This window comes from Panthera uncia, chromosome D1 (genome assembly GCF_023721935.1).
Source record: "Panthera uncia isolate 11264 chromosome D1, Puncia_PCG_1.0, whole genome shotgun sequence".
Taxonomy (NCBI): domain Eukaryota; kingdom Metazoa; phylum Chordata; class Mammalia; order Carnivora; family Felidae; genus Panthera; species Panthera uncia.
Window position 1 is genome coordinate 27,267,728 of NC_064808.1, and position 16,284 is coordinate 27,284,011.

At 48.2% G+C, this 16,284-nt stretch overlaps 1 protein-coding gene across 1 annotated transcript; it reads right to left on the reverse strand.

Moving 5' to 3' along the window:
* Positions 1-1,345: 1,345 nt before the first annotated feature.
* RCN1 (reticulocalbin 1) lies at positions 1,346-14,461 on the reverse strand. The gene is made up of 6 exons (XM_049648734.1): positions 14,079-14,461; positions 9,505-9,698; positions 8,304-8,482; positions 6,523-6,583; positions 3,616-3,815; positions 1,346-2,488 (listed from the first exon to the last, which is right to left on the reverse strand). Exons 1-6 carry the CDS (start codon positions 14,330-14,332, stop codon positions 2,381-2,383), a joined length of 996 nt encoding a protein of 331 aa, XP_049504691.1. The 5' UTR covers positions 14,333-14,461; the 3' UTR covers positions 1,346-2,380.
* Between the last annotated feature and the right edge of the window lie 1,823 nt (positions 14,462-16,284).

A 16,284-nucleotide genomic window follows, 5' to 3' on the forward strand; every position in this document is an offset into this window, starting at 1 on the left:
ATTTCCTGACCATATAATCATACACCGTGGGTGAGCAAAGAAATAAAGGGAACATATATCAGAATCAAAGGTTGGAGCAGTAAAACTTAGCACTCACCAGTGGAGATTTTGCAGCCAGGAACACCTGGATCTGAGTTCTAGCCCTGCCACTTAGTGGAGTCAGGCGAATTACTGAACTTCTCATTCAGCAAATGTTAGCTAATTTTTAAATAATTTACACAATTTTTTTTCCCCCTGAAGAATATCCTCTTTGACGAAAGCCAACTACCTCTCATTCATTCAGCAACTAAGATGGACCGGACCATTGCTCTCACATTCTAGCGCACGGAAGACAGACGGTGTACAAACAAGAACATATCAAATGGTGCAGTTGGCTGAAGGCGGCCCCCCAAAAACTATGTCTACCTCCTAACCCCCGGAACCTGTGAATGTGATCTTCCTTGGGAAAATGGGTCTTTGCAGATGTAAGTAAGGATCTTGAGAGAAGATCATCCTGGATTATCAAGGTGGTCACTAAATCCAACGACAAGTGACTTTCCAAGTCACACAGAAGAGACACAGAGAGGAAGAAAAGGCCATAAAATGGGAGGCAGAGACTGGAGTGATACAGCCACAACCAAGGAGCATGTGGGGCCACTAGACTCTGGAAGCAGCAAGGAAGGATTCTGCCCTATATCCCCTCGAGGGAGCATGGCCCTGCTGACACCTTCATTTCAGACTCCGGCCTCTAGAACTGTGAGAAACTAAGTTTCTGTTGTTGTAAGCCTCCCTCTTTGTGGGCATTTGTACATCAACCCTAGGAAACAATGGCATAAATGGTAACACGTACCGAGAAGAAAATAAGATGGGCAAATGAGACAAAATATAAACAGGGACTCAGATGTGACCACCATAAATGATGGAGTCTGGAAGGCCCCATTTAGGATGTACCAGCTGAATTCCCTGAGGACATGGGAGAGGGGTGTTCTGAATCTGAGGGTGAGGGGGCAAGTATAAAGGGCCTAACCTGGGAATTAATTTGGTGTGTGCAAAGACCAGGAAGTGAGTGGTGCTGATTATGGGAGGTGCAGGGGAGAGTGGTAGGGAGATGCTGAGACAGGAAGGAACCGGACCCTGTAGAGCCTTGTAACCTCAGGGAGACCTAACACTTATAATGACTTGCAGATGCCCTTACGAGCAGAGAAAGACGTACGGACTGATTAAATAATGAGTATATGCCAAACATTGTAGCAATCGGATTAAAACCCAGAACCTTTATAATCTTCCTCATGTAATCCCATCCCACTGTTAATTCAATATGAATAAGAATGTCACAAATAGAACATGTGAGGTCAAACACCACAGACACAGTAGAAAATCCTCAGCGGGATCCTTTATTTTGTTCACTTGCTACTTACAAGGTGAAATGTCAACCTGTAAAAGTTGTTTCTACCAGTTCAGCCAATGGCCTGGAACATCATCGTGTCCTCATTCCACGGTGTATAGTCCCGGGGGGCAGATCCAAGGGTCGCAGCTTCACGGGGACCAGACGGCGCGGGTTCCAGAGCTCGAGCTCCGCACGCTGCGCTTCCCCAGGACCCCACAGCCTCATTCCTACTGGTGATCAGTGAGGAAATGGATGGTATTTCTATTCATTTTTCAAAGATCAGACCTACCTCATTTACATGTCAAGAAAATGTTCTCAAGTAAAATAAAGTGTTTATCATTTTCCTATAGCTCTTTGAATGCCTGGCATTCATGTTTTCCCTACCTCTAAAATTCCTTTCTTTTTCACATTATCTTTCTTGATTGCTTCTTAATGTAAAAACAAAAAGCACAAAGATAGGGATTTGTTGTGCACATTAGCAGGTCCGTGCAGAAAAATGCACGGAGGTTTTATATACCATTTACAGTGACAGCTCAGAGTACAAAGTCAAGAAGAAAGAATCTGGAATATTAGACGTGCTCTGAAATAAGCCTACACAGGAGGACACCACTGTAGTTTCATCAGAACTTTCTCTCATCAGCCGTTCAACAGTGGCAAATGCAAAAAACGTGCGGTTAAAATAACATAGCAGTCGCTTCATATATTGCCCCTAACCCACCCAACTTCTGAATATAGGGGCTCTTTCAAATTTTCTTCCCCTTTAGTCTACGTTTAATGGAAAAAGCTAAAAAATCATGTTTTAGCAAGTATCCCCATAGCAATTTACCCAGGTTTTAATGTGTTTGGAGAGAAGTCTCACTGAAAGAATAGCAATAATGATTTTCCAGTAAATACTGAGTGAAAAACAATTTTAACCCCAATCTGAGGTTATAAATTTGCTTTTTTTGTAAATGAGACAACTGTAGCAACCATCCCAGACATGAAAAGAAAGCCTCCCATAGTCTGCTGTATGTATCAAAGTTCATCATGATTTTTTGTGAGATCTTCCCCATAATTGGTAGCTTGGCTTCCGACAAACATGTTCCAGTTGTCTAATATCTCCTCTTTAGTTAGCTTTTCATCCTGCAAGAGAGAGGAAAAGACCTCTGTGACAGCAGCTCTGGTAACTCTGAGTAATAGTTCAGCATGAAGCTCATGTTATTTCATGGGTTTTCAACATCTAAAATATTACAGGTCATAATGAAGAAGCTGCTAGTTACCTCCAGCAGTCACCATCACACTGCCCTGCAAAAACTAAACCGGAACAGCCCCCTGGCTTAAAAGCTGTGCTAAAATACATCAGGCAAGTCCTCGAGGAATTCAGAAGCTAGAACCCAGTTATGTCTACACACAGTGCTGACATTCCCCAAACAGGCCGCAAAGAATTCCATTCCCCTTTTATAGCCTGACTGCAAAACTCTACTGCGTCCCAAGAACTTGCAACAGTGATCCAACTGGAAGACACAGGACTTCTTTCTAAATCTTATTTGTTTACTTGGATATTTATCAACAGGTATTGAAGTGCTGGGCATCAGAGCCAGCAGTAAGCGCATGCTTGAAGATGCCTGGGATGTAATGGGATGGCATCCTTGCGTCTGATAAATGACAGATGTTTGATAAATTATCTGCTGAGTGACTGGCTGAATGAACAAACCTGTCCTAGGGCAACTCAGGGTATATCTCTTAAATCCCTGCCCTGCCCACAGCAAACAAAGTTACTGGTTCTGCAGTCCTAGGAGATGGCAGTGAATTAAGTGTGTGGTCCATAGCAGACTATCCAGGAATGTCTGGGCCAATTGAGTTCACCGTGGGTTACCAAGGTCTTGGCTAGGGGCGCCTGGGTGGCTCAGTCAGTTAAGCGTCTGACTTTGGCTCAGGTCACTGATCTCACAGTTCCTGAGTTTGAGCCCTGCGTCCGGCTCTGTGCTGACAGCTTGGAGCCTGGAGTCTGCTTTGGATTCTGTGTCTCCCTCTCTCTCTGCTCCTCCCCCACTCACTCTCTCTCTCTCTCTCTCTCAAAAATAAATAAACATTAAAAAATTTTTTTTAAAAATCAAGGTCTGGCTAAAGTTTACAAGTCTGTAATGTAGGTCAAGAATGACACGGCTGCATGGGCCACGGGCCAAATGCTATCACTAAAGAAGCAAACAGAACCAATCTTATGTAAACTGTCTCCCTTCAAGGAACGATTCCAGAACAACGTGAAATACCTTGTTTTTGTCTGACTCATACACCAGGTGCCTGGCCTCGGCCTGAGCATGGTCATAGTCCTGAGGGAGGATCCAGTGGCGAATCTCATCTTTGTCCAACTTCCCATCCTTGTTCAGATCCCGGAACTCATTAAACTGCTCCCGTTCTGACACAACCCAGTCAGGCTCAGGGCCGTTCTCCTCGTGGGAAAACATATCCGCTAGAAGGGAAGGTTGTTCTTAGTTACGAGGACAAGTGGGAAGGTAAGTCAAGGAAAACCTGACCTCCTGAGTTTTTGGAAGGATGATGACCAATCAAGAGACCTAACCCAGAAGTCTCGTGGGCAGTTTCTTGGGGATAATGACAGAATGATTTATCCACTATGAAAGCTGCTTGGCAGAATAGAAAGAACTGAGTTTAGGAATCAGAAGATGAATCCAGTGAGTTCAGTGACTGGGATTAAGTTACTTAATTCAGTGACTGAGTCCTAAATTGTCTATAACATGGAGGTAATATTTAAAAACCACAGAGTTATTATGAAGATTACATAGGATACTCTCTATAAATACACTCTACAACCCAAATTGGCACTATCTAAGTGAAAAACCAATAAGAACCAACATCAAGCACTTTCTACAGTCCAGGTATTATATAAAAAATATTTTACATACACTTTTTTCATTTAATTTTCTTAACAATCTTATGAAGTAGGTATTGTTATTATTCCCACTTTATAGATGAAAACACTGAGGCACAGCCTTACTCCAAAGACCCACAGCTAGCATGAGCTCAAGACAATGTAGGAGCAGGAGCACTCTGCTTCCAACCCATGGCCTTTACCGCTTACTCCTATCGTTGCTGACATCATTCCCAAGGGGCTTTTGCATAGATCATTTTATTTCACCCTTATAACAATTATATACGATGGATTATTATCCTTATTATACAAAATGGCAGGGAAAGAAAAAAGAAGGCAATGTTCATATGCATTGTTTGCTAAGTCACTAGATCTTCTTGGACAACACAGCTACTCTGTGGGCAGTTTTCTCTTTAATGGAAACCCAAGTTGGAAATGTCAGGAGGTAGAGAGAGCAGGTAGTGAATCAAGGGAAAAGAGAAGGAAGACTCTTGTTTCAGCACACGTTGGACCCACACTGGAAATCTGCAGAGTGTTTTTGAGAAAGAGCTGTCACATTTATTAGCTAACTTGGGCATCGTCTAATCCTACAAGCCTGGGTGCTATGTATTCCCATTTTATGGATGAGGAAGCTGAGGCTTCTCATGATTACGTGACTCCCACTGGGTCACACAGCTAGTAAGTGGAGAAGCCAGGGCTCCCAAGTGCAGGGCTGTTGTTCCCAGTGCACCACATCACCACCGGTTTTCCACTCCCTCCCACCTGAAAAGAAGGCTTCTCCATCAGTGAAGTCACTTGCAGGACAAGTCCACACGTCAGGCCTCTCTGACTGCGAGCTGCTCAGAACTGGATTTTCCAGCACAATGCCCCCCACCTCCCTCCCTGCCCAGTGTGAAGAACGGAATGTTTCTTTTAGGCAAAGCCACTGGGAGTTTTGCCCCTGACTTTGCACCGTTTCAATGCCGAGTTCAGGAGGGCCAGGAAGAGCACACACTTTTAATCAAAAGTGCTACATTGCTTGTTTCAATCCGTCAGCCTTTTCTGTCTAATTCCATCACCACTGTCAAGGTGAGGCGTCCGCAGCTCTGAACTGTCCCTTGCGCATGCACCGGGCCGGAGGACGGCTCTGCGGCTTGCACGGACGAGTAGCCTGTCAGCATGTGTCATCCCACAAAGGTAGAGCCACCGAGATCACTTTAATTACTGTAGTGAGAGCCACCTGTCTGTTACCACAGGCCGACGAAGAACGGCGTTCAGTCCTGCAGATCAGATATAATTTCTAATGATTAGAAGAAACTTTGCTCTCCATTACCGAAGGCACTTGTTCCTGTGCCTGGGGTGGCAAAGTGATACAACCACAGACTAGAGACTGATGGTGACTCGGGCTCCTGTTTTATGCTGAAAGATAATTAACTGCCTCTATTAAATAGGAGTACAAAAATGATATGCATCCCATCCCTCAAATGATTTTCCAGCCTTTACTTTATTGACACTCGGGAGAAGAGCCACCACCACAAGGCAGCCTGCTGTTGGAACCAAGTAGCAGAGCCCTGAAGTGGCAGTGACAAGGGTCGAGTGGAAGCTGCCATGTTGCCTGCCCCAGTCCTTTATGCCTGGAGACCTACAGGCTGCTCGGGAGGGCTCTAGCCAGCCAGGTGACTTCTGACCCGAGGGCATTAATCAGAGCCCCACTCCACCAGTGCTTGGGCCCCTGACAACACACTTCCTGATGCTTGAAGGGGAGCCCATCAGAACAAAATGCTAGGTTCGGTACTCCCAATCAAAGGACCAAAACCCAGAGGCACACAATGGCTAATCAAGGGGCAACCGTGCGCTCCGTAAAAGGATGTACCTCTTTAAGAAGGGGCACCTTTCTGCAGATGCCTGGGTGTTCAACACAGCTCCATCTACTTAGTGCTTTTAGATCCCACAGACTGACCCACAGTGTGACTTCAGGGTCCTTCAGGGTCAGTCTGCTCTAGCCTAACTGTAAATCTGTTGGATCCCCACGTTCACTCTGCAAAGGTAAAACTACACAGTGTGGAGGAGGGCACCTCTCAGAGCCGTGGGCCCGCTCTTGGCCGCTGTGTGAAGTCTCATAAATGCCTCCCTGAGATTGTACCACTAGGGACTGGTATGACAAGGCCCTCCCCAGTGGGAAGGCACAACAATGGCAACTTCAGGCTTGCAGCTGTTGCTAAAAGAGACGTCTGACCAAAGCAGCTAGACATGTAGGTGGAAGAATGTTGCCCAGTTGGGACAGAAGAACAAGACCCCAGGCCACACTCACCAATATACTCGTCCTGATCCAGAAACCCATCCCCATTCTTGTCGATGTCCTCCAGAGTTTCCTAGGAAGCAGAGGGGAACAGAGAATGCAAGATGGCTATGTGCTCTACGTAAGTCTGAGAATTCTACCTACTGTCCTCCTTTCTCTGGCTTTTCTGGCCGAAAATGCTTGGAAACTTTTGGCTCATCTCTTTTCCTCCCCAGGTGTTAAGTTTCTTATCTGTAAAACAATAGGCAGTGGCTTTGGTTCCTCCTCCCCCATCCCATAATTGTAACAGCACAACACTCTCTTCACATGAAAATGTACGTATAAGCCCAGAGGGACTCTGATTTTATCAAGAAGCCATGCCAAGCCAACTATCTCCATCATCCAGCCAAATCATCCCTCGGCGGTACCTGTGAGGAACCCAGCTCGGGAACCACCAGCCTAGACAATCACAAAAAAATAGATTCCAGTGCTAACTGGACTATGAAGACTGGGTTGGTGTCATAAAAATACGAAACAGTGAGCAACTAAAAAATAAAAGTGTATCTGACTTTTGAATGTATATGTTCTATGTTTAGTCCATTAGACTTCTTAATTAGGTTTATTGCTAGGGTGAGTAATTAAATGAATTTACTGTCCATTGTCACAGCAACTCACAGGCATATCCTGGGTTAAAGAAAATAGCCACCCAAGAGCAGAGCGTCAATCCAGAGGCACATAATCTTCTTGTGGACAATTCCCTAATCTTCATCTGCCTCTGGCAAGTTAGGTGTGGCTAAGTGGATGTTGGATGGTAAAAAGAAATGTTTCTTAGAGCCACTGCCCAGTCCTTAGTGTCTTGGTGGTCATGAGAAGGAAGAATAAAGCAAGAGTGGATCCCATCTACCAGCTGGAAAACTAAAATATAGTCCAGAGCTGATTATGAACAAAAACTTTAGCCACTTGTTCCCCAGCATCAAAGCAGTCAGAACTGGCCTGGCATATCTGCCCAGGAAAGAGATGATAGCATTTATTTTACTGTCATGGCAAATGAAGACATTTGGGACCCTGCCAGCCACTATGGAAAGCAACTACACTCAGAGGCCTTATAAGCATCTCTCAAAGCCTAGGGTCAGACTCATTCATCCTCCAAAGACCCAACCCGAAGAGGAGTGTCCTTCCAGCTACAGTTTTATTTTAAGTTTCTATATGTCTTAACAATCATGCATTCCATTTCAGAGTCTTTTCCCAGTTCCTTCAAGGGTGCAAAATGGACAGAGACTAGCTTGTTGCTCACAAAACCCTTCTGCTCTTTTCGGGCACACATCTGTATTTCCCTGCCTTGTCATATCTAGAAGCAGTCCGTGGAAGGTAAAAGGGAAGATGATTCCTTTCCTGGCCAGAACAGTAAGGGTAGACTGTTGCCTTCTCCTCATTCCCTATCTTTTCCTTTGTCTCCCAGCTGGTTGTTGCCAGGATGACCTTGAAGCCACAAGATGGCAGAGTGTAAGATGTAAGCAGCCTGAAAGTACTTGGAGAAGTGCCCGGAAGACCCACCTGACTCAGGCCATCTGCACTGGACTTGGTATAAGCAAAAATAGGCTCTGTTTTACATGGCTAGGATTGGGGCTGTTTGTTACAGCAGCTAGCCTGCCCTGACTCACAGTGGTAGACAAGTATTCCATTGTATTCTACTTCAGAGTTCTTCTCCAATTCCCCGCAGGTTGAATGAAGAATGCTCTTTCTTTAGAAGAAGGGACAAGACTTTGGTTCAGATTTCGCTCTGGTCTTTTCCCAGTCCGGGCTCTTTATCTTACCAAAACCACAATTTCCTTCATATGCTCAAACTCCTCAGGGTGCAAAAAGGCGGTGAACTCCTCCCGAGTGGCTATCTGGTCACCATCGAGGTCTGCAGCCTTGAACCTTCTCTCATCACGTGGCAGCATCTTTTTAAAGGTGTTATGATCTAAAGGATCTTGAAACTCTTCAGGGTTTCCTGCAAGATGTGTGCAGAAACATTTAAACTGGGCTGCTAAGGAAAGCATTTCCTTCCAGATCAGTCATCCTTCATGCCCAAATGGTACACACAGGACAAAAAAGGTCCTGACCAATTGAGTTCTTTGAAGCATTTTACCTTTAGCATCTGTCCCTTCATCCCTCCTATAATCCAGGCCCCAACGGCTTATTGGGGGCATTATAGCAAGTGGTTAGGAGTGCTGGCTTGAGGCCATACTAATGTCCTACTTTTCTTCGCAGAACTCTGCTTTCATAATATCATTCTTTGACCTAGAACACGCACAGGCTCCCTAGTACCTGCAACATTCTATCTAGACGTTTCTGTCTGGCCTTCATAATCTCCCTTAATGTAACCACGAGTGTGTGCTCCACCAGCTCTCCTCAGACTTATCTCCTAGCTCTCTCTACCACGTACCCAGTGGGGCTGCACTCTACGCTTTGCACACATTCCTCTACCTTCACAAACAAGCATGTCTTACATCCAAACCCTACCCACTGCTGAATTCACTGCTGCACCTTTGCTCCTCCAATGGACCCACCTTCCCCACTTGCCTCTATCTCTCCAAATATATATCCATTTTTCAAGGCCCAGCTCCCAGACCACCCTCCACCAGGAAAACTTCCCTGACTGCTTCAGCTCACTCGGTCCTTGCTGTCTGAAACTTGGCAGCATTTTGAGACTGTAGCACAGGCACACTTCATCTCTGCTCTGTTCTCTTTGTTCTTTGTACCTCTGAGATTGTAAGCTCAGATTGGGCAGCAACCTAAGTCACTTTTTATTGGACCCGGGCCCCCTCCCGCTACTCACCACCCACAGCTTCACTCAGGGTAAGGATCTCTGTACATTCTTAGTAAGCAGAGGAGGATGTTATACAAGCAGGCTCTACTTAGGGGGTTGTGACATCTCCCGGAGGCAGTAGATGTGTTGAGAGAGGAGAGGCTCCCGCAAGGAGCTTGTTATATGGGCCCCAGCTGTGCAAATGCTCAGGCAGCACCTCTTACCTAGGTAGTAACCATAGGTGGCTTGTTTGTATTCTTCCCAGGAAATTTTATCATCTTTGTCCCGATCATAATCCTTCCAGACTTTAGCGACATTATCGTAGATGTATCTTCTCTGCACTCGCTTGATCCAAGTTTTCAGCTCCTCAGTAGTAACAAAGCCATCCCCATCATTGTCAATTCGGTCAACAATCTTCCTGTAGTTTAAAAAAAAAAAAAAACAACCCACAAGGCTATTGTCAAGGCTTGTGTGATCCTGATCCAGAAAAAGATCAAACACCACAGAATCTAAAATGCATAAGCAAGTGAAATAAAAGCAATGATCCAATTGTGCTGGAAAGGATCTTAAAGTTCATCTTTTCTGAGGGTAATATGCGTCCTCCCCTCATTGCCAATGGCAGATACTACCAGCGGACCACGCCCTCTGTCCTGATAAACCCAGGCGTGCCTCTGAATCCTTCTCAACACAGCACTGTGCAGGTGGACACCACCAATCGATCAGAGTTGATTGTGAGATGAAACCCAACAGTCTTCTCCAGATGCAGTCCAACTCCCTTGTGTTACAGTGATGGAAACAGAGGCTGAGAGAAATGAGACGACTTTTCCAAGATCACACAGCTAGTATTTAGTATGACAGGGTAAGAACCCATGTCTTCTGGCACTAGGTCTAATGCAAAATAAAATAAAATAAAATAAAATTTGAAAAAAAGGAAAATTCTAGGTAAACCAGAAGATAAGTGAGTTCTTTTCTTTTTCTTCTTCTTCTTCTTCTTCTTTTTTAAAATATCACCACTTTGGACTCATACTCGACACTTAGAAGACCAGATCTTGTTGGCCAAAGCATAAAACGTCAGGGATGAAAGAGCCTTCACATCATGAAAACTATTCAAGAAGCCTGACCAGCTGAGCCAGCTACAGGAGCCTACACCCTGCCCTTTGGGTGAAGATGCCTATGTCCAGGGGGGGTCTCCTGCTCCACAGCTAGCCCGGGGTCCAGCAACTGCCCGCTGGACTCTACTGAGGTACCCCCAAACCCTGGTCCAAAGTAAACTTCAGGCCGGGAACTCACCAGTGTCCATCTCTAGGCCAGAGGGTCCCAAGCTAGAGATGCAGTCCCTGTGGGGAACTTCAAGGACACCCACAAGCCATTTCCAATGCTCAAGAAAGTTCCAGTAGTCGATTTACCTGGGATATGGTCAGCCAGGATACTTAGGGATTTATTTCTTTGCTTAGAGCTGCAGTCTATCAACTCAGCGGGAAAACTTTCTTACTGTCAACAGAAGTTCTAACTGACACTCTTTCATTAATTAGAAATGGGGAAGGAATTTATTAGTACGTATAAAGTTACTGTCTCCTACCTGAATCTGGGGAACCCGTTTCCCTCTTTCTCAGGAAAGTGTGAGTGCTACGAACAGCTTTCCTGTGTCCCCTCATTTGCCATCTTAACAGGTCCCAGAGCTAACAGACTAAGCCTCAAGTGTCCTCGGGCTTCCTTCTAGGGATTCACAGCCTTTCTGGATCTCAGTTTGCCTGACTATAAATTGGAACACCTGCTTTACAAGGGATGTTGTGGGGAATACAGGAGAGAATGTGTGCCCAGCCTCACTAAGGGCCGCAATCTAGATCACAGGTGGATGGAGAACTCAGCAAACACCCAGCAGGTAACAGAAGTAACAGAAGTGAGCCAAGACTCCAGGTGGAGCCTCGGGCAACCTGGAGATGCCCATCTCTGCTCCAGACGATAAATGCCACATGGGAATAGAAGTCCACGGTGTCAAGAGAAACCAGAAATCAGTGTCTGTATGTGAAATCGCTCAGTTTAAATGTGGGCAAGTAATTTACATTTTTTCTAAGAACTCATAGCATGTTTGTGACTGCGTGTGGCCTGTGGGCCTCCGCTCTGCAAGTCTCCAGAAGCCCTAGAACTGTCACATTTTCAGAATCTAAGGTCAGGTGGTGACTGCCTGGATCCAGCCCAAGCCTGGGGGCGCGGGGGGGGGGGGGCAGAGGGGACTGCTGCACCAGGAGCTGTGGGCAGAAAGGTGGCTTTTCACGTTCCATTACGTCCCAACCTTCCACCCACCTTCTAGCCTGGATTTACCTTACAGGTGAGTGTCTGTCCACTGCCTCCCTGGTAGCTCAGGCCAGAGACCAGATGTCTCCCCAGAGACCACTTCCCCACCCCACGTTAAGTCCAGAGCAAGCACTGACTGTTCTCCTTCCCACGTGCCTGGATTCACAGTCTCCTGCCCTCAGGACTAGCTGTGCCTGGTTAAGGCACTCGTGGCCACTCCCCTGCCCCTGGTCTCTCCATCTGTGCCTCAGTTATGTTCTCTGTCCTCCTGCCTGTCTGACATTACTAACAAGTTTTTGGGATGGTGACATTTTGATTACGTACAGGATAACACCTAATCTCTACCTCAAAGAGATCCTTCCTGCTCTGCTCTTAGGTCCCCTCCCACCTCCCACTTCTGCCCTGTCCCTTTACTGTCCCAACAGCCTTCATCCCCCAGGACAGGTTTCAAAACTTTTATAAGCAGGCTGTCTTCAGGAATGCCTTCCTCTGCTTGTGCACCTGGCGACCTCTGAGCCATCCCGCAATCTCTGATCAGGTGACGTCCCCAAACCCCTAAACCCGGCTCTCCAACCTGAAGCCCTAGGGGCTCCTTTTCCCGAGTATGGTCACTGTGGTTTTTACCTGCCGCCATCATAGCAATTACACATTAGTGTCTGCTTGTGTTTCTCTCCTCTACTTTTATTTATTTATTAAAAAAAATTTTTTTTAATGTTTATTTTTGAAGGAAAGAGAGACAGAGCGTGAGCGGGGGAGGGGCAGAGAGAGAGGGAGACAGAGTCCGAAGCAGGCTCCAGGCTCCGAGCTGTCAGCACAGAGCCCGACGCAGGGCTGAAACTCACGAAGCGCGAGATCATGACCTGAGCCCAAGTCGGCTGCTTAACCGACTGAGCCACCCAGGCTCCCCTCCTCTACTTTTAATTATAAGTACTTTGAGGCCTAGAGCATAAGATTTTATCTTTGTATCTGCCAAGCATCTAACACGGTGCCTGGCACACAATAGCCATGGAAATGTTTGTTGCATGAATACATGAACAAAGTTAAGGTGTCCCTACCAGGGCCAAATGCAGAGCAACTTCACCAGCACTAGCTCTTACCACTAGGCTTATGGTCATGGTAAAGGCATTAAACTGGAAGCTGTTAGGACTGCAAACTGTAGAGTTCCCTACTCCAAATCCCAAAACCTCCCCTCCTCCTCGTAGGTGACAGTGCTGCCTCTCAGGGTCCCAGAATAAATCAGTTTCCAAGTGCTTCAAAGCTAATACAATAGATTGAACTCATCAATGGCCTCCATTGTGAAGTCCTGAACAAGAAAAGTACTTCTCGGCAAAATAAAAGGTGATTGTTTGGAGGTGACTTTGAAGTCCAAAGATCTTTTTATCAGGGCGGGCAGATGGTGCACCCACACAATAGGTATAATTTAGCCTCATATCTTAACCAACCACATTGGCCTTTGGTGGCCCCCTTCAGCACAGGGATGGCTGTTCTTTTTCATGTATCAGGACAGAAAGATCCTCCACTCCCAGGAAGCAGGTTCCAGGAGGCCTGGTGCCCAGTAGGCAGGGCTACTGGGACCCTCCCCGCCCAGCCTCCACTTGGGACCAGGCCATGGCTGCTGATTCCTCTATGGAAGGGTTCCCAGATACCTCTGCACAATGACCAAGTGTGTCCCCAGGGGACCCGGAGAGGGTGCACTGAGATGTACCTAAGTTTTGTTTTCCAGGTTTGGTTCCTGATTCAACTGCCTTCAACTGTGAAATTCACAATCTGCCACCACACCCTCCAGCTTTTTGCCCTCAGTTGCCAAAGGACTGGGTGCCTCCGCAGACATCTGCTGGAAAGAGAAACTGGGGGACCGGTTTCCATTCCCACTTCCCACTCCCTATCCCCTAATGTCCCTATCTTCTCACCAAGGTTTGTATATCCCTGCTTCTGCTATCTCTACTATTAGGCAGAAGGCAAGAACACCCCTGCCGCGGCCCAAGAACACCCGCCAGGAATCTACCCTCTCCTTCATCTGCTCCTTCAGCTTTGATCCATTTGTGTTCATCCTGCAGACCTTCTTAGCAGTGTCACAAAACCTCCACCCCGGGAATTGGGGGAGAAGAGGGAAACTGGGAAGGTGGGGAAGAACTCATGTCACTAAAAGGCCACTGTGCACAAACTCTTCTTTTGTACCCACTCTCCCCTCCCTTCTGATGCAACCGAGGGGAGGGGGCGGGCCCTCGCCGCCCTGGCTCCCGCTGCCGCTGCCACGTTCCTGCCTCCCCGCGGGAAGCCACCCCGGCCCGGGCGCGGCGGCTGTCCCCACGCTTTGGTCCCCGGCCCGCGGGCAATTCAGCGCGAGCCCGGCCGCCGCAGCACCCGCCGGACCCCGCCCTCCGACCGCGCGCCCGATTTCGCTTTCGCTTTGCTTTGCGGCGCGCGTCCCGCGTGGCTCCCGCCGGGGTGTCCCCGCGGGCACCTGCGACGCCCCCCAGCGCGGCCCGGACCGCGGCCTCACCCCAGCCTCTCCTTGCTCTCCTCCGAGGTGAGCTGGTCGAAGGTCTTGGAGTCCTCTTTGCCCAGGAAGGCCTCGTGGTCGTACTGGAAGCTCTGGTTGTCCTCGGCCGGCCGCTCGCCCAGCTCCGAGTCGGGCCGCACCACGCGCTCCTTGCGCACCGTGGGTTTGGCCCGCAGCGCCCCGGGCGCCAGCGCCAGCGCCAGCAGCAGCCCCAGGGCGAGCCCCAGGAGGCGGTCACGGCCGCCACGCGCCATCGTCAGAACGGGAGAGCGGCCCGCGGGGAGGCACGGAGCGAGCGACGAGGACGGCGACTGGGGAGTGGGGGCTCCCAGCGCGGCGGCGGCGGCGGCAGCGGCGGGGGAGGGGACGGGCCCGCCCCGCGCCAGAGCGAAGGGGCGCGCCCCGGGCCGCGGGCAGGGAAGCTTCGGGCAGCCCGGCTAACGCGCCCATTGGCCGCCGGGCTGCGGGGAGGGGGGGAGGCCGGGGAGGCCGAGCCACGTCGCCAGCCCGGGCGGTGGGCGCGGGGCTCGGGTTTCTCCTCGGCCCCTCCCCGCGATCTCGTCGCGAGGGGCGGGCCCAGGCGTACTGGGCTGGGGACTCCGGGCTCCTAGGAAGACGGGGAAGTTCTTTGTCAAGCAACAGATGTTCAGGATAAAATTCCCTTTCTCTTCTTCCAGTTATGGAGAATTGAAAGGAACGAGGCGCTGCCGCTCCCCAACTTCCAGCTGGGCGCCTGAACCCCAGCCCTAGACCTCAACCCCAAGATGCGCTCTTAAACCAAATTCATCCCCACTTACCCAAACTTGGAGTCTGGTACAAACACAAGAGGCTGGAAAGAAACCTGGGTGGCTGAGGTCCACTAGAAACAAGGGCGCAAACCCAAATGTTGGGGAGGGCCCAACAAGTAGATATGACGAGGGGCCAGCTAAACTGAGCGGTCCTGTATATGCCTGCTGCCAGGAGTGCAGGCCCCAACCTGGCAGATAGTCCTGTTACCTCCCCCGCCAAATCAGGATTTCGAGGTCCATGTTTCCATTTCTAAACCACGGTAACTCATTTTACAAAAACACTGCGCAATTCAAACAAATCTTGCCTATACATTGAATGCTGGGCAATGCTACCAATATAGAGAAGTTCTGTAGAACTTTTCTGCAGCCATAAAAATGTTCTGTCTCTGGGCTGTCCAATAGTGGGTATTAAGACACTTGATATGTACCTAGTGTAACTAAGGTTTTGAAATTTTAATTTATGTTCAAACTTAAATAGCTACATGTGGCCAGTGGTTGTCATACTGGATGGTACAGGTCTAGAGCAATGACTCTGTGTCATAGCCTTTTGAGACTCATTGAAAACCAAGGGCCTCCTTCCAGGAAAATGTGCATATAATTACTGACATGAATGTTTGATTAAAGTTTCAGGATGTTCATGGATTGTCTGAAGGCCTACTCTTGTGCCTCAGGTTCAGCATCCCTAGAAAATTAATCCTGTGGTCGAAGAGAGGAGCCCCCTGGACAGAGGTACTCCTGGAGCATTTCCTTTATCTTGTTCTGTCTCCCCATCCTGATAGTCTAGAAAAGGTCACTGGGCTGTGCCTCTTGCTCTTGTAAGAAGGATGCCAGGACATTATTGGCATAGATCCAAGTACCTTTTTTATGAGGACTTCTTTCAATCAATTAATGAATAATTATTGTATGCCCATCATGGCCTAATTACTGGCCTGGGTGATGAGGGTACGATGCAGGATAAGACCTTCATGGTCTCTGCAGCTACAGCGTTTGTGAATAGATCATTCATTCATTCATTCATTCAATAAATTAAGCACCTGTTAAATGTCAGGGCTGTGATGGGTACTGGTTTACCAAGTAGCAAATCAGTGTGATAAGTGCTGCGGGGGAAGGCATTCAGTATTATGGGGGTACATCAGAGGGACAGAACCCAGATTTGGGGATCCACTGGGGAAAGCCTCCTAGAGAAAGGGACATCTAAACAGAGACTGAAGGTAGGTGGGTTAAGCCAGACAGCAGGGGTGTGGATATATGAGGGGAGAACAAGTTTCTGTGTGAGCGGGCACAGAGCAGAGGTGTTTGAGGTATTATCCTGGTGATGCTGTACATCCCCATCTGCCCGCAGTGAGATGCAGGGATGTAGTCCTCGGTGCCTCACCAAACCTGAGCTGACTTTTCGTGGAACAGGAAGTGTGGTGCTT